The sequence below is a fragment of the Macaca thibetana genome, chromosome 2 (assembly GCF_024542745.1).
Source record: "Macaca thibetana thibetana isolate TM-01 chromosome 2, ASM2454274v1, whole genome shotgun sequence".
In the NCBI taxonomy this organism is placed as follows: domain Eukaryota; kingdom Metazoa; phylum Chordata; class Mammalia; order Primates; family Cercopithecidae; genus Macaca; species Macaca thibetana.
Genome location: NC_065579.1, coordinates 38,623,067 through 38,643,746, shown reverse-complemented (window position 1 = coordinate 38,643,746; position 20,680 = coordinate 38,623,067). Strand labels below are relative to the sequence as shown.

The window sequence follows — 20,680 nt, the reverse complement described above, 5'->3', positions numbered from 1 at the left end:
ATGGAGGATTTTTAGCACAGAAATTTTATGTATGAAAATAAACATTAAGAATTTCATTTATCATAATTCCATGTCCCCTCTCTCAAGTTAAAGTCAATTTCAATACATATTATTAAACCACATTTTTCTGTTGAAGATTTGTGTCTTTATTTCTTGATTCTGAATGTAAATTTATCTTAAAGTATGAGTTTTTTATTTAAAATTTATATTTATATACTCAAATACTTTATATTATTTATGAAATTACTGTGTTAAAAATTATAAAACTTTATAATCTGTATCCATTCATGCTTATTTTATTTTTCTCCTCTTCTTTTTGACAGAATTTTTAAAATCTGCAAACAGTTTGACTGTTAGGCATTTCCTATTTTTAGCCTGTGCTAACCTACTTATCTAATACTATAAAACAATGTATTTGTATTCCATTTTTTCATAGCCTAAATCTCCTTATTCAGTGGCCACACTTGATCAGCACATTTGTTGGTTTTCACATCACTGATTCAGCACTTTAGATGGCTGAGGTAGGAGCACCATCTAGTGGTGAAGCATCTAGCTGCTGACTCTACATTAATTGTTACTGTTTTTGTAACCGCTGTCTTCTAGGTAAATAAAATTCATCATCATTTAAAATATCAAATAAAATTTTAAAATAAATCATAATTAGAATAACTGTTTACTACTAGTGAAATAAATGAAATTTGGCCATTTTTCACCAAGGGATCTTTAGTCAACTTGACATATATATAAGTTAAATCATAAGTCAGTTTCCTTTCCTCTTGGTATCTATTGAATTAAAACCTCTAATTCACAAGTATAGGTCACCAGGAATAGAAATGTTTGATGGCTCTGTCATATAGTTTTTGACAAATGAATTAAACACAGACACAGAAGTTACAAATAATTTTTACTATGTATGTGTACAGAAGAACAAACTCCAATGCTGGAAGCCTGGCTCTCACTTGGCAGGAGTGGTGAACAGATTTCTAATTCACTCTTTGGTTAACATGGCTCAGAAAAGTATTTCTTCATGGTCTTCTGTAGAGTTAGGACTTTAAAAAATATATCTAATAAAAAAAAATATTTTTTTCTCTGAAGAGGAAAAGTTTTCAAGAGGGAAGAGTTGGTAAGCTCTTAGTGTGAGCAGTCTCCACTATACCTTAGTCATCTTGGGAAAATCAGTACCTTGTCCTCTGCAAGGAAAATCCTGGCATTTCAGCCTACAGTGGTGGATTCTGGCCAATCAAGATACTGAATATATCACTAAGACACACCATCGAAGCAAGCGACAGAAATATCTCTGCTGCCAGCACCAGTGTCATAAAGAAGTATTTTAAATCTCATCGCTAATTTTAAAAACTCAAGAGAGCACTTCTTTCCTCAAAAGTTGGCATATGTCGGTTTGGATAAACAAAACCTTTCATTCACTGGCAATTTTTGCACAGCATGCAAAACTGCACTCAAGGGCTATCATTTGCTGGTATTTCTAATTTTCATTTTCATTCACTATCAAAGGCTTATTTCTCAACTGCTAACTCTTTTTGGAAATAAACAAGACAGACTGACTATAGGTTCAGTCTCTTTTTTGGGTAATGATGTCCTTCTTTGCTGTACACATAGCTGGTGGTCTATCTTTCTAGTCTAAAAACAGCTAGCAAAATAATTAACTAAACAAATAGCCTTTTCCTATAACAGATTTTCAATGATACATAGAAAATAAAAATTTTCTAACTTTTTCCTTCGTCATATATGTACCACACACAAGCTAATATTTGAATCATACTCTGTGTCAGTGGTTTCTTCCAAACGCAAACTGAAATAACTGAGTAACACTAGCACGCAAACAATATATTAATTGTTCTTTCTGTACTGTATGCCATGAAGATTATATAACATTCAATAGAGTCACATAACTGATTCTGCTTTTTCTGAGATATCTGTCATTAATTCTGAGGCTGATCTTTATATGTTTCTTAGAAATAGTGTGATCTTAACTGTTTTTGCTGTGAGCAGGGTAGAGAATGATGTTGTCTTTTTAGTTTGGTCACTTTTATGTCTAACAACAAAATTAACTTCATACTAGAAGGCCTTATTTTACATTTGTTCTAGAAAAACTCAATGTACTCTGAAATAATGCAATGGTTTCAATGACTTCATGCCATTATTTGACCAAGTTTCATAACAGAAAAGGCACTGAGGAGAACAGATAACCAGTCTAATAAAATTCCATTTCCAGATAATCGTTTTTATACTTTTAATTTGCCCTTTTTGTGAGTTTATCACAATGGCAGTTATTCACTTATCTCAGTACATATTCACATGAAATGTTCCCAATTAGGTCTTGTTTACTATTCATGTATAGTAAATACATAAACATTTTTGTATTTTTGTTTTGAGTTGCCATATTATCATTTTATCACAAGTATTTTACACTTAAATGACTAGTTCTGAGTAATGGATTCACTTTTGTGCATTGGAGATAAAGCAGCATAATGCTAACAACAAAGTGAAATTTAACAAATGTAAAGTTATATACAAATGCCATGAAAATATTACAGCAGAGATAATTAACTGTACTCTATTAATTCACCAGTGTAGTTCATTTTGTTCAACTATTATTAACACGACACTATTTCTTAGAAAATGTGAATTATATGTGAACAAAATGGTTTCATGGCTTTTCACTCTAAAATCATAAAACTTCCTGGTGATGGCTGGGTGCAGTGGTTCATGCCTGTAATCCCAGCACTTTGGGAGGCTGTGGTGGGTGGATCACGAGGTCAGGAGATTGAGACCATCCTAGCTAACACGGTGAAACCCTGTCTCTACTAAAAATACAAAAAATTAGCCGGCTGTGGTGTTGGTTGCCTGTAGTCCCAGCTTCTCAGGAGGCTGAGGCAGAAGAATGGCATGAACCCGGGAGGCAGAGCTTGCAGTGAGCCGAGATTGCGGCACTGCACTCCAGCCTGGGTGACAGAGTGAGACTCCATCTCAAAAACAAACAAAAACCAAAAAACTTCCTGGGGACTACTTGCTAGATGACCAAATACCATTGAATGTCCAAGTACTTCAAAAAATATCAAACTATGTGTTCATTAAGATCATGAAAGAAAAAAAAGAAATATCAAACTGGAAACCACAAAGAAAACTCTTTTGTTCTTTAATATCTCTAATACATGCCAACAGTTTGGACTAGTTTAATTCCAACTAGTTTGGACTAGTTTATTTCTAAGATCTTTTCTAACTCTTAAGAGTCTAAATTATGCTGTTAATATGCCCTGAGTTTTCAGAACAGTCACTCTTTAGAACCCAATAATTCTTTTTGCGATTGCAGCCAGAGCTAGTGTAGAATTCTTTGTTTTGAGACAGAGTCTTGCTTTGAATCCCAGGCTGGAGTGCAGAGGCGAGAATCTCGGCTCACTGCAACTTCCACCTCCTGGGTTCAAGTGATACCCGTGCCTCAGCCTCGTGAGCAGCTGGAACTACAGGTGTGCACCACTACACATGGCTAATTTTTATATTTTTAGTAGAGACGGAGTTTCACCACGTTAGCCAAGCTGGTGTTGAATGTCTGGCCTCCAGTGATCCGCCTGCCTCGGGCTCCCAAAGTGCTGGGATTACAGGCATGAGCCACTGTGCCTGGCCTAGAATTCTTTTTTTTTTTTTTTTGAGACGGAGTCTCGCTGTGTCGCCTAGGCTGGAGTGCAGTGGCGCGATCTCGGCTCACTGCAAGCTCCGCCTCCTGGGTTCACGCCATTCTCCTGCCTCAGCCTCCGAGTAGCTGGGACTACAGGCGCCTGCCACCACGCCCGGCTAGTTTTTTGTATTTTTAGTAGAGACGGGGTTTCACCATGTTAGCCAGGGATGGTCTCGATCTCCTGACCTCGTGATCCACCCGCCTCGGCCTCCCAAAGTGCTGGGATTACAGGCTTGAGCCACCGCGCCCGGCCGCCTAGAATTCTTAAACAGGGATAATTTCATGTATTCACTCAGTACATATTGACTGTGTGTCTATTATATGCCAGATAGTATTCTAGGTACTGAGGATATAGACAAAGTTCCTGCTTGCGTGGAGCTTATATTATAGAGACGGAGATGGACAATAAACAAACAAAAAATTAAATATCAGATGATAGGAGCTAAGAAGAAAAATAAAGCAGGACAAAGGAATAAAGTGTCGGGGGAGGGGGCAGACGAAGAAAGGTTACAAAAACAGGGAGTGATCAGGGAGGGCCTCACTAAATAAGGGAACCGAGCAGACATCTGGATGAAGTGAGGGAGCGACAATGTGGAAATCTGTAGGAAGAACATTCCAAGCAAAGGAAAGAGGAAGAACAAAGTATGTGAGGCAGAAATGGGTTTGGTTTGCTCATGGTGGCTGAAGCAGAGTAAGCAAAGGAGTGGGAGGTAGGAGATAAGATGAGAGAATAGGGGTTGCCAGGATATGGGAGGATTATGGAGAGTCTTGGCAAGGACTTGGCTTTTATTCTATGTAAGCTGGGAAACTACTGCAGGGTTTGAGCAGAGGAGTGACATGATCTGGCTGACTTTTTAAAAGGACAATTGTTTGCTTTGTGGAGGGTAGACTATAGGGCAATCAGGGTGGTAACAGGGAGACCAATTAAAAATAAACCAAGTTTGAAATGAGAGCGACAGGCCAGGTTAATTGTGGTAGAGGTAATTTAGTAGAGTGTCACAGTTAACAGGAAAAAAAAAAACCTCTCAGATTGTCTTAGATAACAGTGACACCTTCTGGCTCAAATAAAATCTTACAGAGCTTTATACTGACATGAGAGCCAATGCAAAAGCATTGAATGAAAAATAAAGTTCCTATAGGAGGAAAAGAAAACAGTAGTATTTTGTAACTCGGCAGGACTTAACATATCTTTGGCTAACAAACTGTACCCTAAGTATAGGAGGGTAGTCCTCAGAGGAGACTACCCTGTTTAGCTGAGGAATCTGAGCTACAGGCCAGGGCCATCTCACTTGAGAATGTGTCAGTGAACGGCCCTGGGGCTGGTCTGTGGAATGTCCCCAAAGATAATGTGGAAGCTAGGGTGGAGTGCATGAAATGGCTACTCCATGCCCTGTGGGCCTGTGTGCGCTCACTCATAATTCCTGACCTATCTGGGACTAACCAAATGAGGCTGTGCCTGAGAAACAGGGAGTGCGAGCTCCTCACAAAATGAGATTGTGATCATGTTGTTTTAAATTCTTACATCGTTTGTTTTCTGATTACACACAAGCTATTTTCTCATTATCCATTTCCAGTTCTAAGTTTGAGGTACTAGAGATCAATCTTTTTCTGGAACAGGGACAGGCTGTTGAAAATTCTTTTCAGTCTTATTTGGAAATGCTAAAGATCAAATGAATATCATATTCATAACACAGAAAAAGATATGCCTCATAAGACCAGAGAGAAGGAATATATTACTTTAATTTTGTAAGTATTGGGCACAAACAAGAAGGAAAATAGATAAAAACGAAATTATGAATTCACTTTTATTTTACCTTCCTTCTACTTAAAATAATCATTATAACCCATGTTACCTTTTGCACAGATACTTGAAATTCTGGATAGCAAATGGTAATAAAAAGGTGACTTATGGAGTTATATTAAGAAAAAAGATGACTCAGCCTACCGTGGTGATGTAGCGGGAGTGGAATTCTGGAGCATCTTTCAGGAACGTGAGACCAGGGTGGGTATCCACCACATCCTGAAAAAGATCAAAACCAAAACTAAATTAACTAACATACAAAGATTATGCCCATAGAAGTTTTTCCTTCCCGTATAATATGTTGCCAGTTGAGCAAACTTGCTATTTTAGAATAATGAATAATGCACTTAAAATTTAATTCTTTATTAAATTCAAGTTTCATTATAAGCATACTTACGCGTGCTTTTCTGTATACACAGTATACTTGAAAAAAAGTTAAAGTTTGATTTTAGCTATGTTAGGTAATTTGTGAATCAAATGTCTCCGAGGTATGTACTGTAATTCTAACACATCAACAGCACATCAAGGCAATTCATCTGATGCCACAGATTATTGTAGAGGTATTATGTAAAGTGTATTTACACAGAAAGGATGTGGTGGACAGTAGATGCAAGCCAATGAAAATGATCCTCTTTCATAATCTAAAAACATGGGAAATTCTTTTTGGAAAAAAAAAGCAGCCATGTAGTCAAGTAGTTTGAATGTGTCTTTGTTAAGCTGTGCAAGCCAGTTAATGCCCATCAGATTTTATCATAATTGTGTGGATAAATCATTTCTCAAATTAGAATTTTATTTATTTTTAAATCTTTAATCTTGTTCTCATTGAAGACTATTAGAATATTAAAACCTTAAAATACTGTTTTTATTTCCTAATTAGATTTTTAAAGCATTTGGAATGAGCCCAGAGGATCTAATAGAGATAATCACAATATTAATTAACCAGAGGAAACAGCTATGCCATTACAGATATAATCTATTAATTGGCTTGTCATCAACAGACACCAAGTATATCTCTGTTTCTTCAGAGCAGTTAGCTATAACACTTACCAATATATAGTCTCAAACAAATTGACTTATTTCTTTAACTTTTTAAAGACTTATTATTATACATATTACATAATTTTCATTTTTTGAGACAGTCTTGCTCTGCCTCCCAGGCTGGAATACTGTGCTACAATCTTGGCTTATGACAACCTCTGCCTCTCCGAGTTCAAGTGAGTCTCAGGCCTTAGCCTCCTGAGTAGCTGGGACTACAGGTATGTAGTACCACACCAGGTTAATTTTTGTATTTTTAGTAGAGACAGGGTTTCACCATGTTGGCCAGGCTGGTCTTGAACTACTGGCCTCAAGTGATCCACCTGCCTCAGCCTCCTGAAATGCTGGGATTACAGGCATGAGCCACCACACCTGGCTAACTTTTTATTTGGAAATAATCTTATACTTACAAAAATTATTATAGAAAAATTTCCTGTGCTCCTCTCCCAGTTTCCCTTAATGGTAACAAGTCACAGACAATAGTATAATGATCAAAACCAGAAAATGAACATGGGTAAGACATTAAACTAATCAAATCTCACTAGTTTTTCCCTTAATGTCTTTTTCTTTTCCAGGATCTTACACTGCATTTAGCTTTTGTGTCTCACTGGTCTCTTCCAATCTGTGAAAGTTCGTCAGTCTTTTCTTATGCTTTTGATGCTTTTAATGAGTTCTGGTCAGTTATTCTGTAGAATGTCTCTTCATTTGGTTTTGTCTGATGTCTGGTCAAGATTAAGGTTACACATTTTTGGCAGGAGAACCACAGAAGTGATGCGTCCTTTTCAGTGCATCACTGGGCATATATAATACAGAGGGTATGTGATGTTGGTATGTCTTCATTTGGTGATGTTAACTTTGATCACACTTAGTTCAAGTGTGTCTGCTGCGTTCTCCACTGTAAAATTGCTATTTTCCCTTAATAATTGATAAATATCATGGGGGCAGATACTTTTGAGAGTGTCAATATCCTATTTCTCCCCAGAATTTCTCTCATTCATTTTAGTTAGATTTTAGTTAGATTATGCCTGCAACATTTACACTGTAGTGTTTACTTAATAGTGATTTTGTCTATATTCTGTCTACATTTCTTAATTGGAAATCTTCTACAAGGAAGAGCTGTCTCTTCTCTCCTATTTTTTTGAGACAGAGTCTTCCTCTGTCATCCAAGCTGGAGGGCAACAGTGGTGCGATCTCAGTTCACTACAACCTCCACCTCCTGGGTTCATTCAATTCTCCTGCCTCAGCCTCCTGAGTAGCTGGGATTACAGGCGTGTGCCACCATGCCCGGCCTATTCATTTTTCTGAACAGCACAGACTCACTGGTATTTATTTCATTCTGTCGGTTATAATCCTATACTATCATCATTTTGTTGCTCAAATTGATCTAGCTTTGGCCACTAGGAGTTCCTTCAGGTTGGCTCCTGTGTTCTCTTTTTATTTTTATAAATGAGACAGGGTCTCACTCTGTCACCCAGACTGGAGTGTAGTGGCTCGATCTTGGCTCACTGCAACCTCTGCCTTCCAGGTTTAAGTGATCCTCCTTCCTCAGCCCCGAGCAGCTCGAATTACAGGCATGTGCCACCATGACGAATTTTTGTTTTTTAGTAGAGATGGGGTTTCACCATGTTGCCCAGGCTGGTCTCAAGCAATCTGCCTGCCTTGGCCTCCCAAAATGCTGGGATCACAGGCATGAGTCACTGCACCCGGCCACCTGTGTTCTCTTGATATGCCCCTGTGTTTTTATGGGGACTTTCATATTTTCTGGCATAAGATGACCCATGTTTATCTTGTATTTTCCTTGCCGTAGCTCTGGTATACCAACCTTTTGTCTAAGAAGCCCTGGTTCCTTTCACTGGAGAATGGTATTTGAAACCAAATCTGAGTGTGAAAGGTGTCCATTACTACTAGAATAGTATTTCATTGTGTACATCACTACATTTTCTTTATGCCTTCGTTCGCTAATACTTAGGTTGATACCATATATTGTTCAGCTTTGGTTAGTTTCCTCATCTATTTGCTGATCAGTACTCTGCTGAATACTCATGGAGGAACTTCTGAAGATCTCTGAGGATTGTTCTCCATGCAGTTCTCTCTTCTTTGGTACTCTGTCCTGAGAATTCTAGTCATCTTGGTTCTCTTAGACCCTCAGGCTCTGTCTCCTAAATTCAAGGAGTCCACTTAACTCAGCCTAGGTTTCCCATTCTTGCACTATGACTTGAAAACTGTCTCAAGGTGGTACACTCTCTCAATCATAAGACTCACTTTGTTTCTGTCTCTCAGGAATGAATCACTCGTTTGTCGCCTGATGTGCAGCATCTTGAAAAACCATTGTTTTATATTTCCTGTCTGTTATTTTCTGTTGTTTCAAGTGGGAAGGTACATCCAGTCCCTGTTACTCCTTCTTGGTCAGAAGTGGCAAATCTATTGATTTTTCTGTGTTAATTTTATTTCCTCCTACTTTACTATTTTACTGAGTTAGTTTTATTACTAATTTTTCTGAATTTTCAAACTTTACTGTCATCTGCAACAAGATACTTTTACTTCTTTAACCAATCTTATGCTTCTAACTGTTTTCTCTTATACAATTACTACAGTAAAATGCTGAATAGTAGTGGAGACAGTGGGCATCCTTGCCGTGTTCCTGATCTTTGTTGAAGTGCCTCTAGTGTTTTCCCATTAAATAAAATATTGGCTTTAACACTCAGGTACAGATATTTCATCATGTTAAGAAAGTATCTAAAATATGGAGAATTTTTTTCCTTAGATATAACATATGACATTAATAAACGATATGGTTTGGATCTATTTCCCTGCCAAATCTTATGTTGAATTGTAATCCCCAGTGTTGCAAATGGGGGCCTGGTGGGAGATGACTCGATCATAGGGTGGATTTCTCTTGAATGATCTAGCATCGTCCTCTTCGTGCAGTCTTTGAGATAGTGAGTTCTCGTGAGATCTGGTTGTTTAAAAGTGTGCAGCAACTCCCCCACACCTTGCTCCTGCTCTTGCCAAGTGAGATTCTGGCTTCTCCCTTGTCCTTCTGCCATGACTGAAAACTCCCTGAGGCTTCACCATAGGCTGAGCAGATGCCAGCACCATTCTTCCTGTAAAGCCTGCAGAACTGTGAGCCAATTAAACCTCTTCTCTTTATACATTACCTAGTCTCTGTTATTTCTTTATAGCAATGCAAGAACAGCTTAACACAATAAATATCCTAATATTAAAACAATCTTGCCTTCCTGGAATAAATCCCGCTTGGTCATGGTATATTGTTTGGTAATATTTTATTACCTTCTATCATTAATCTTGAAGCTGTATTTGTTTGCAGTTTTATTCTCTGGATTGTCTTTTCCTGATTTAGGTATCAGTGTTATACCTGCTTCATAAAAGGTGTTTGAAATTTTCCTTCCTTTTCAATACTCTGAAATAATTTATGGAGCATTTGAACTATCCAGTTGCTGAAGGTTTGGTAGAATTCCCCTGTAAAACGACCTGGGCCTTGTGCTTTTTTGTGCAGTTTTGTAATAAATATCTGTATTCATTCTATAAAAGTCTGTTTACCTTTCTAAATCAAATGGAGTCAATTTGGGTCATATGTATTTTCTAGAAAACTGTCCATTTCATCTAGGTTTTCGAATTTATCTCCCTAGACGTCTGCAAAGTAGCCTTTTCTGATTTTAAAAAACTTTCTTCTGGCTGGGTGCAGTGATTCACCTGTAATTCCAACACTTACAAGGGCAAGGCGGGAGGGTCACTTGAGCCCAGGAGTTCAAGACCAGCCTGGGCAACATATCGAGACCTTGTCTCTATATAAAATTAAAAAATTAGCTGGGTGTGGTGGTGCACATCTGTCATCCCAACTATGCGGGAGGCTAAGGTGGGAGAACTGCTTGAGCCCACATAGTTGAGGCTGCACTGAGCTGTGACGGTGCCACTGCACTCCAGTCTAGGCAACAGAGCGAGATCCTCCTTGTTATTTCTTATTTTGTATATTAGTGTATTCTCCCTTTTTTCTTAATCAAATTAGTTTTTTATTAATATTTTCCCATAACCACAATTTCAATTTGTTAAAAGTGCCATTGGTTTTTTATTCTCTGCCTTCTTAATTTCTGATCATTACTGGGACTAGCTGAGGGGTACATAAGGCTCTGCTATACCAGTATGTATGCATTTCAAAATTCCCCATATTAAAAACTTGAAAAAGTTTATATATATACACATAGTATAAAATCAAGGCATATACAAGTATTTATATAAATAAACATTCTACTAACCTTCCCACCTTCTTTAGCCCCACTTCTTTCCAATCATTTATACTTTTAGGTCTTTTGCTGGTTACTTCTCTAACTAAACATATATTTAACAAAAATGTAATTAAAAACCATATAATAATTATTTTATTACTTTATCAACTTTAGAAAATACTGATTCTTTGCTGGGAAATATGTGGATTTAGCTCATTTATACTGTCCTACTTTACTCCCCTATCCCAATATTTGAGGTTATGATGTTCAGTTCTTCGGTTGACTATCTTTGTAAGGTGCAAAACTTGTATTTATCCATCTAATTTTCATTCATCTTAGTTCCTTACTTTCCTTTTACACAGGATAATAGCACCCCATCCTTAATTTCTCTTCTTCTCCCTCTTTTACCTTCACATTTTATTGGCAATATTTTGACTTTTATGTCGTGCAGGGTTTTTTCATACTTTTCCACAACCACGACAAAATTTTCTACAGGTTACCCACACAGTGATTTTTAGATGCTATAAACTAAAATGTTTTTGTGATATTTTGACTATATAAATATGGCTGAATGTTAGGTCAGGCAATCTATGAGGAACGTATTTCATTGTGTATAGGTCCAGCATCAGGGTCTTGGAATGTTCAAAGGAGACTGTTTCTGACGAGGTTAAACTGTCTTTTCTAACTGCATCAGCTGTTCATAATTATGCCATATCTTAGTCTGCTTCTTGTTTAGATCGTGGCTGTCTTACATAGTTTTTTCATTTTTCCTGGCGTTTCTAATTGTTTAACTTATTGACACAGGCTTCATCATAGCCTTGTTTCCTTATTCTCTCTTTTTTTTTTTTTTTTTTTTTTTTGAGAGGGAGTCTCACTCTGTCGCCCAGGCTGGAGTGCAGTGGCGTGATCTTGGCTCACTGCAAGCTCCACCTCCACCTGGGTTCACGCATTCTCCTGCCTTAGCCTCCTGTGTAGCTGCGACTACAGGCGCCCGCCACCACGCCCGGCTAATTTTTTGTATTTTTAGTGGAGATGGGGTTTCACCGTGTTAGCCAGGATGGTCTCAATCTCCTCGTGATCCGCCCACCTTGGCCTTCCACAGTGTTGGGATTATAGGCGTGAGCCACCGCGCCCAGCCTCCTTTTACTCAAATGTAACTGTATTGTGTGGAGTTGCTCCTCACCTCCCTCTCCCACATCATGGACAAGACCTGGCTGGGGGAATTTTACCTTCTCTCTTCTGAACTGGCTGCTCTTCAGTTATCATCCTGACACTGACCTTTATTACTTCTCTGGATTGAATCCACTGTGTCTTAGATCTCACGCATTCCTCTTTCTTGGTTTACTTACTTTGCTGCAATGTATGCGCAAGTAACTGTTTAAGAAATAAAGAGGTAACTTATAAAGGAGATAAACTTTCTGAGTGCATGAATATCCAGGAATCAGGTTTATGTGAACCTCATTCCTAACTAGTAGGTCGGCAAGATACAGAAATCTAAGTTCAAATCCATTTCCTGAGGGATGCCAATGAGGATCTAATACCATTCTAGACTCTTCATCTACATTTTTCTAAAACTTTAAGGACGTGTTTATGCATGTGTCTTAAAAAAAATCATAATTGTCAGTACTGAGTGGTTTTTTGAGACAGTCTTGCTCTGTCACCCAGGGTGGAGTGAAGTGGTGCAATTTCAGCTCACTGCAACCTCTGTCTCCCAAGTTCAAGCAATTCTTCTGCCTCAGCCTCCTGATTAGCTGGGATTGTAGCTGCATGCCACCATGCCCAGCTAATTTTTGGACTTTTAATAGAGATGGGGTTTCACCATGTTGGCCAGGCTGGTCTCAAACTCCTGACCTCAACTGATCTGCCCGCCTTGGCCTCCCAAAGTGTTGGGAATACAGGTGTGAGTCACTGTGCCTGGCCTCAGTGGTTCTTTTTAACCAAAGAATCATATATTTTAGTGCTGCAAAATAATTATGTATTATTTTATTCGATGATTTTTTTCTCTCCACTTTTCCCCTTTTTCCTTCCCCAGACTCCAATTAATTAGATATTAAAATTCCTGAAGTGGTCCTCTATGTCCCTTTTCTTTTTCTCTCTCTTTCTCTCTGAAAGATATCCTCAACTTTAGTTTCCAGGTCTTATGCTGAGCTTTTGGTACTTACATTTTAAAATTCTAACAGCTTTTTCTTGTATCAGCATTGTTTTCATACAGTTTATTCTTGTTTTGTTTTTTTGTTCTTTTTTACATTTATTTAAATTGACAAAATTGTACATATCACGTACAGTGTGTTGTTTCAAAATATGTATTTATTGTGGAATGGCTAAATTGAATTATTAACATACGTATTACCTCACTATTTTGTAGTAAAAACACAAAATCTACTGTCTTAGCAATTTTCAAGAATAGGATACACTGTTATTAACAATAGTAACCATGTTGTATAATAGATCTCTTGAAATTATTCCTATTTAGCTGAAATTTTGTGTCCTTTGACCAACATCCTCCCAGCCTTGGTTATTAGTTCATTCTCACACTGCTACAAAAAACTACCTGAGACTGGGTAATTTATGAAGAAAACAGGTTCAACTGACCCACAGTTCTACAGACTGTACAGGAGGCATGCCTGGGGAGGCCTTGGGAAACTTACAATCATGGTGAAAGGCGAAGGGGAAGCAAGTGCGTCTTCATATGGTGAGCAGGGGAGAGACAGAGAGCAAGGAGGAGGTGCTACTCTCTTTCAAACAATCAGATCTCATGAGAACTATATGAGATAGCACTAGGGGGATGGTGCTAAACCATTAGAAACCACCCCCGTAATCCAATCACCTCCCACCAGGCCCCACCTTGAACACTGGGAATTACAATTCAACATGAGATTTGGGTAGGGACACAGAGCTGAACCGTATTATTTGGTAATTAGCATTATATTCTTTACTTCTATGAGTTTACCATTTTTAGGTTTACCTATAACTGAGATCACGTAGTATTTGTCTTTCTGTGCCTGGCTTCCTTTACTTAACATAATGTCCTCCATATTCATCCATGCTGTTGCAAATAACAGAGTTTCCTTCTTTGTTTAAAGCTGACTAGTATTTCATTGTGTACATATACCATATTATCCTTTTACATTTTAAGTTCAGGTGCTCATGTGCTGACTTGTTACATAGGTAAACTTGCATCAAGAGGGTTTGGTTGTACAGATTATTTCATCACCCAGGTATTAAGCCCATTACCCATTAGTTATTTTTCCTGATCCTCTCCCTCCTCCTACCCCCGCCCAACCTTCAATAGGACCCAGTGTCTGTTGCTTCCCTCTATGTGTCCCCGTGTTCTCATCATTCAGCTCCCACTTATAAGTGAGAATATGTGGTATTTGGTTTTCTGTTTTTGTGTTAGGTTTGCTAAGGGTAACAGCCTCCAGCTCCATCCATGTACCTGCAAAGGGCATGAGCTCATTCTTTTTTACGGCTGTATAGTATTCCATAGGGTATATATATCACATTTTCTTTATCTGGTCTATCATTGATGGGCATTTAGGTTGATTTCATGTCTTTGCTATCATGAACAGTGTTGCAATAAACATACGTGGCATGTCTCTTCATAAGAGAATGATTTACATTCCTTTGTATACATACCCAGTAATGAGACTGCTGGGTCAAATGGTATTTCTATCTTTAGGTCTTTGAGGAATTGCTACACTGTCTTCCATAATGGTTGAACTAACTTACACTCCCACCAACAATGTATAAGCATTCCTTTTTGTTCACAACCTTGCCAGTATCTGTTATTTTTTGACTTTTTACTAACAGACATTCTGACTGGTGTGAGATGGTATCTCATTGTGATTTTGACTTGCATTTCTCTAAAGATCAGTGATGCTGAGTTTTTTTTTCATAGGATTGTTGGCTACATGCATGTCTTCTTTTGAAAAGTATTTTTTCATGTATTTTGCTCACTTTTTTATGAGGTGGTTTTTTTCTTGTAAATGTATTTAAGTCCCTTATAGATGCTGGATATCAGACCTTTGTCAGATGCAAAGTTTCTAAAGATTTTCTCCCATTCTGTAGGTTGTCTATTTACTCTGTTGATAGTTTATTTTGCTGTGCAGAAGCTCTTTAGTTTAATTAGATCCCATTTGTCAATTTTTGCTCCTGTTACAATTGTTCTTGGTGTCTTTGTCAGGAAAGCTCTGCCTGTGCCTACGTCCTGAAAGGTATTTCCTAGGTTGTCTTCCAGGGATTTTATAGTTGTGGGCTTTACATTTACATTTTAATCCATCTTGGGTTAATTTTTACATATGATATAAGAAAGGCATCTAGTTTTAATCTGCATGTGGCTAGCTAGTTATCCCAGCACCATTTATTGAATAGGGAATCCTTTCCCAGTTGCTTTTGTCAGGTTTGTCAAAGTGTGCAGTCTTATTTCTGGGTTCTCTATTCTGTTCCATTGGCCTATGTATCTGTTTTTGTACCGGAACTATACTGTGTAGCCTGGTAGTACAGTTTGAAGATGGGTAGCATGACGCCTCCGGCTTTGTTCTTTTTGCTTAGGATTGCCTTGGCTATTAGGGCTCTTTTTTGGTTCCATATTAATTTTAAAGTAGTTTCTTTTCCTATTTCTGTAAAGAATGTCAATGGTAGTTTAACAGGCACAGCATTGAATCTATAAATTGCTTTGGACAATATGGCCATTTAAACGATATTAATTCTTGCTATCCACGAGCAGAGAATGTTTTTCCATTTGTCTGTATCATCTCTGATTTATTTGAGCAGTGGTTTGTAGTTCTCTTTGTAGAGATCTTTCACCTCCCTAGTTAGCTATTCCTAGGCATTTTATTCTTTTTGTGGTAATTGTGAATAGGAGCTCATTCCCGATTTGGCTCTTGGCTTGTTTTTGGTATACAGGAATGCTAGTGATTCTACACACTGATTTTGTATCCTGAGACTTTGCTGAAGTTGTTTATCAGCTTAAGAAGCTTTTGGGCTGAGACTAGCAGGTTTTTGAGATCTAGGATCATGTCGTCTCCCAACAGGGATAGCTTGACTTCCTGATGCCCTTTATTTCTTTCTCTTGCCTGACTGCCCTGACTAGAAGTTCCAATACCATTGTAGTTGCTCATTCAGTGCGATGTTTGTCATATATGGCTCTTATTATTTCGAGGTATGTTCCTTCAATACCTAGTTCACATTTTCGTTATGTCTCCATTCACTGATACTTAGGCTGATTCCGTATCTTGACTATTGTGAATAATGCTGCAATGAACCTGGCAGTGTAGATATCTCTTCAACATACTGATTTCATTTCCTTTGGATATACACCCAGTAGTAGGATTGTAGGATCATATGGTAGTTCTATTTTTAATATTTTGAGGAACCTCCAAACTGTTTTCCATAATGGCTATACCAATTTACATTCTCACCATCAGTGTGCAAGGATTCCCTTTTCTCTATATCCTCTCCAACACTTGTTATCTTTCGTCTTTTTGATAACAACCATTCTAACAGGTGTAACATGATCTCTCATTGCGGTTTTAATTTACTTTAATAGTGATTTTGAGCATTTTTCATATAGCTGTTGGCCATCGTTTGTCTCCTTTTATGCAATGTCTATTCAGATTCTTTGCTATTTAAAAAATGTATTGAGATAAAATATAAATATAAAATTTACCATATTTACCATTTTAAGTGTACAGTTCAGTGGTAATAAATACATTTATATTCTCTTTTCCGTTCATCTTCTCCCTCCCCTTTCCCGTTTCTGGTCTCTGGTAACCACCAATCTACTTTCTATCTTCACAAGATCCACTTTTTAAGCTCCTGCATATGAATGAGAACGTGTGATATTTATCTTTCTGTGCTTTATTTCATTTAACATAATGGCCTCCAGTTCCAACCATATTGCTGCAAATGACAGGATTTCATTATTTTTTATGACTGAATAATATTCCATTGTGTATATATACACCATATTTTCTTCATCCACTGATTGGCACTTAGGGTGATTCCATATTTTGGCTATTGTGAATAGTGCTGCAATAAACAGAGTACAGATATACTAATTTCCTTTCTTTTGGACATTTCTGGATCATATGGAAGTTCTATTTTTAGTTTTTTTGAGGAACCTTCACACTGTTCTCCATAGTAGCTGTATTAATTTACATTCCCAACAGCGGTGTACGGGGGGGTCCTCTTTCTCTGCATCCTCACCAGCATGTTATTGCCTATCTTTTTGATACAAGCCATTTTAACCAGGGAGAAGGTGAAATGATATCACTTTGTAGCTTTAATTTGCATTTCTCTGATGATTGGTGATGCTGAGCGTCTTTTCACATACCTGTTGCCTTTGCCCATTTTTAAATAAGGTTACTTTCTTGCTATTGAGTTGTTTTGAGTTCCTTACAAATTTTGGATATTAACACCTTGCCAGATATATGGTTTGCTAATATTTTCTACCATCCTGTAGGTTTTCTTTTCACTCTGTTGATTATGTCCTTGACTGTGCAGAAGTTTTTTACTTTGATGCAATTCCATTTGTCTGTTTTTTCTTTTACTGCCTGTGCTTTTGGGTTCATATAAAAAAAAAAAATCAATGCCAAGACCAGTGTCACAAAGAAAACCCCTATGTTTTCTTTACAGTTTCAGGTCTTACATTTAAGTCTTTAACCCATTTTCAGTTGATTTTTATATATGGTATAAGATAAAGGTTATTTTTGTTTTATGGTTCTTATTTTATATAACCTTCCTTAATATAGTACTTTTTAAAATAACTGTTTTTTTAAAAGAATAGTTTTAGGTTTATAAAAAAAATTAAGAAAACAGCACTGAGAGTTCCCATACACCCTGCGCCCAGATTCCCCAATAATTAACACCTTACATTTACTATATGGTCCACTTGTCAAAATGAATAAACTGATATTGACACATTATTATTGAAGTCCATACTTAATCCACATTTCCTTAATTTTCACCTGATGTCTTCTTTCTGTTCCAGTGTTCTATCCAGGGCATCACATTCTATTTAGTTATGTCTCCTTAGACTTCTTTTGGCTGTGACAGTTTCTTAGACTTTCCTTACTTTTGATGACCTTGACAGTTCTGATGAGTACTGGTCAGGTATTATGTAGGATGTTTCATTACTGGAATCTACCTGATGTTTTCCTCACGATTAGACTGGGTTTATGGATTTTTGGGAGAAATGCCACAGAGGTAACATGCCCTTTGCAGCATATCTTGTCAAAGATACACACTATCAACATGATTGATGACTGCTGATGTTGGCCTTGATCATCAGGCTGAGGTAGTATCTGCCAGGCTCCTCCACTGTAGTTACTCCCCACACCCTGAAATCAGTATGCATAGCCCACTCTTAAGGAATGGTGATTCACGCTCCCCTCTTTAAGACTGCAGTGTCTACTAAACTGTTTGCAATTCTTCTGCACAGATTTGTTTCTCCTCCCCAATCATTTATTTATATCAGTATGTGTAATTTGTTTTAAAAACATTCTCATCACCACATTCCGTAAAGATGACTTCCCAAGTAGTGGTATTTCTCTAAGTTGCTCCAGAGTCTTAGGGTAAAAACCACAGTTAGTAAGCTCCTTATGAACAACCTCTGTATCAAGTACTTTGTCCATTGGCAGGCAGGTGTTAAATACAGCAGTTGGCTCGTGTGGATATAGTACTGCAGAGAAAGACCCACTCTGTGAAGATTTGAGCAGCATGGTCAGTGAATACAGAGAATGAGGCATGGTAGGACCTGTAATCTCCAAACTAAACTGGTCTCTGTATCCAGAAAGAGCTGCATCTTCACATTTACACTTTGTGTCTTAAGCATTTGCATTATGGCACCTCGGAAAGCAACAGGGGATAAGAGGGTTGGAGGAAGTCCTGCCTGTGGACCTGAGGTAGCAACTAAACTCTTAGAGTTGAGCAAAAAATTAAGCAATGTAAAGATACTGATTCCTTTCACCAACACAACAGACTCAGGTCTGTGATCCATTTGTACTTCATGTTTCTCTTTACGCAGCTTGATAGAAAGTATGTCTGGCTTTTTAATTTTATCTTGCACACCCGTCTCTTCTACATTTATAACTGGAGATCCTGAACACCAAAGTAAGCCTAAAAGGAATCTTTGAGGAAAAAAGCCTTGTAGCAAGGAAAGTCAAGATTCTTGAAGTTAAAGAAATATACTTTAAAATATTGAAATGTTTATAAACATTAACTTTTATTACATGCACTGAGCAGTAGTATTTAAGGTTTTGAATCAGTGTTTTCTACTTTTACTATTTTCAGATTAAATTTTTAGATATAAAGATAAAAAACTCAAATAACTCAAATGAGATATCTATAGCCCTACAACCTAACTGTATAATGAGTAGAAAACTGAATTAATGCATTTCTTTGCAAACAGGAAATTGAGACTAAACACACAGCAGTTATCTCATGGCACTGTGACTGATGGCATCAGGGCAAAAATGTGTTACTTTACCCTTTACCTAAGACTGCTGGCAGGTTCTTGTTTTATAAAGGTAGAAAATAAATGTAGACAACATCTACTGAGCTGACTGATGATGCCTTTACCTAAACATCTTTCCTACTGATTTATAATTCCTTTATTTTCACATATACTAAATTTGTTTAAATGCATGTTAATTCAGATAAAAAGGCATTCTGTATTCCACATAGAATAGTGTTAAGAATTGTGGCTTTTCCGGTGTCACGCTTAGTCCCTGCTGGCCACCCCCCTGCGACCATGTTCGTTCCCTGCGGGGAATCGGCCCCCGACCTTGCCGGCTTCACCCTCCTAATGCCAGCAGTATCTGTTGGAAATGTTGGCCAGCTTGCAATGGATCTGATTATTTCTACACTGAGTATGTCTAAGATTGGTTACTTCTATACCGATTGTCTTGTGCCTATGGTTGGAAACAATCCATATGCGACTGCGGAAGGAAATTCAACAGAACTTAGTATAAATGCTGAAGTATATTCATTGCCTTCAAGAAAGCTGGTGGCTCTTCAGTTAAGATCCATTTTTATTAAGTATAAATCAAAGCCGTTCTGTGAAAAACTGCTTTCCTGGGTGAAAAGCAGCGGCTATGCCAGAGTCATTGTTCTTTCGAGCAGCCATTCATATCAGCGCAATGACCTGCAGCTTCACAGTACTCCCTTCCGGTACCTACTCACACCTTCCATGCAAAGAAGTGTTCAAAATAAAATAAAGAGCCTTAACTGGCAAGAAATGGAAAAAAGCCGGTGCATTCCAGAAATAGATGATTCCGAGTTTTGTATCCGCATTCCGGGGGGAGGAATCACAAAAACGCTCTATGATGAAAGCTGTTCTAAAGAAATCCAAATGGTAGTTCTGCTGAAATTTGTTTCAGAAGGGGACAACATCCCAGATGCATTAGGTCTCGTTGAGTACCTTAATGAATGGCTTCAGATAATCAAACCACTTAGCGATGACCCCACAGCATCTACCTCATGGTGGAAAATACCAAGTTCTTGGAGATTACTCTTTGGCAGTGGTCTTCCCCCAGCACTTTTTTGATCTGTTTTCCGTTTTATACCTTATACCCAGAACACTTACTACCAACACAACTGTTAAACATTCTAGACAAAAAAATCGTATGATCCGAGAACGTATTAGGAAATTACCTTCACCGTAAATGTCAAAGGAAAAGATTAAGGATCTCTTTGCCATGCTTTTCATCATATGCAACAAATGTGAATTTTGTACAATAAAATTTTATTTCCTAAGTAAAAAAAAAAAAAAAAAAAAAAAGATTTGTGAAGTAGGCTGGGCGCGGTAGCTCATGCCTGTACTCCCAGCACTCTGGGAGGCCGAGGCGGGCGGATCATGAGGTCAAGAGATCCAGACTATTCTGGCCAACATGATGAAACCCCATC

The 20,680-nt window shown here is 37.8% G+C and overlaps 3 protein-coding genes across 5 annotated transcripts in view; 1 reads left to right on the top strand and 2 right to left on the bottom strand.

Moving 5' to 3' along the window:
- PCCB (propionyl-CoA carboxylase subunit beta) overlaps window positions 1–20,680 on the bottom strand; it is a 1,054,487-nt gene that overhangs the window by 268,636 nt on the left and 765,171 nt on the right. The window lies entirely within an intron of this gene.
- The window catches only part of PPP2R3A (protein phosphatase 2 regulatory subunit B''alpha), a 192,562-nt gene that overhangs the window by 76,438 nt on the left and 95,444 nt on the right, over window positions 1–20,680 (bottom strand). For all 3 annotated transcript variants that reach the window (XM_050779591.1, XM_050779592.1, XM_050779593.1), the window contains one exon: window positions 5,640–5,714. In XM_050779591.1, the coding sequence (XP_050635548.1) occupies window positions 5,640–5,714 (75 nt within the window). The remainder of the gene's footprint in view (window positions 1–5,639; window positions 5,715–20,680) is intronic.
- Window positions 19,482–20,452, top strand: LOC126948157 (proteasome assembly chaperone 2-like). The gene has a single exon (XM_050779660.1). The coding sequence runs from the start codon at window positions 19,527–19,529 to the stop codon at window positions 20,319–20,321; it is 795 nt and encodes a 264-aa protein (XP_050635617.1). The 5' UTR covers window positions 19,482–19,526; the 3' UTR covers window positions 20,322–20,452.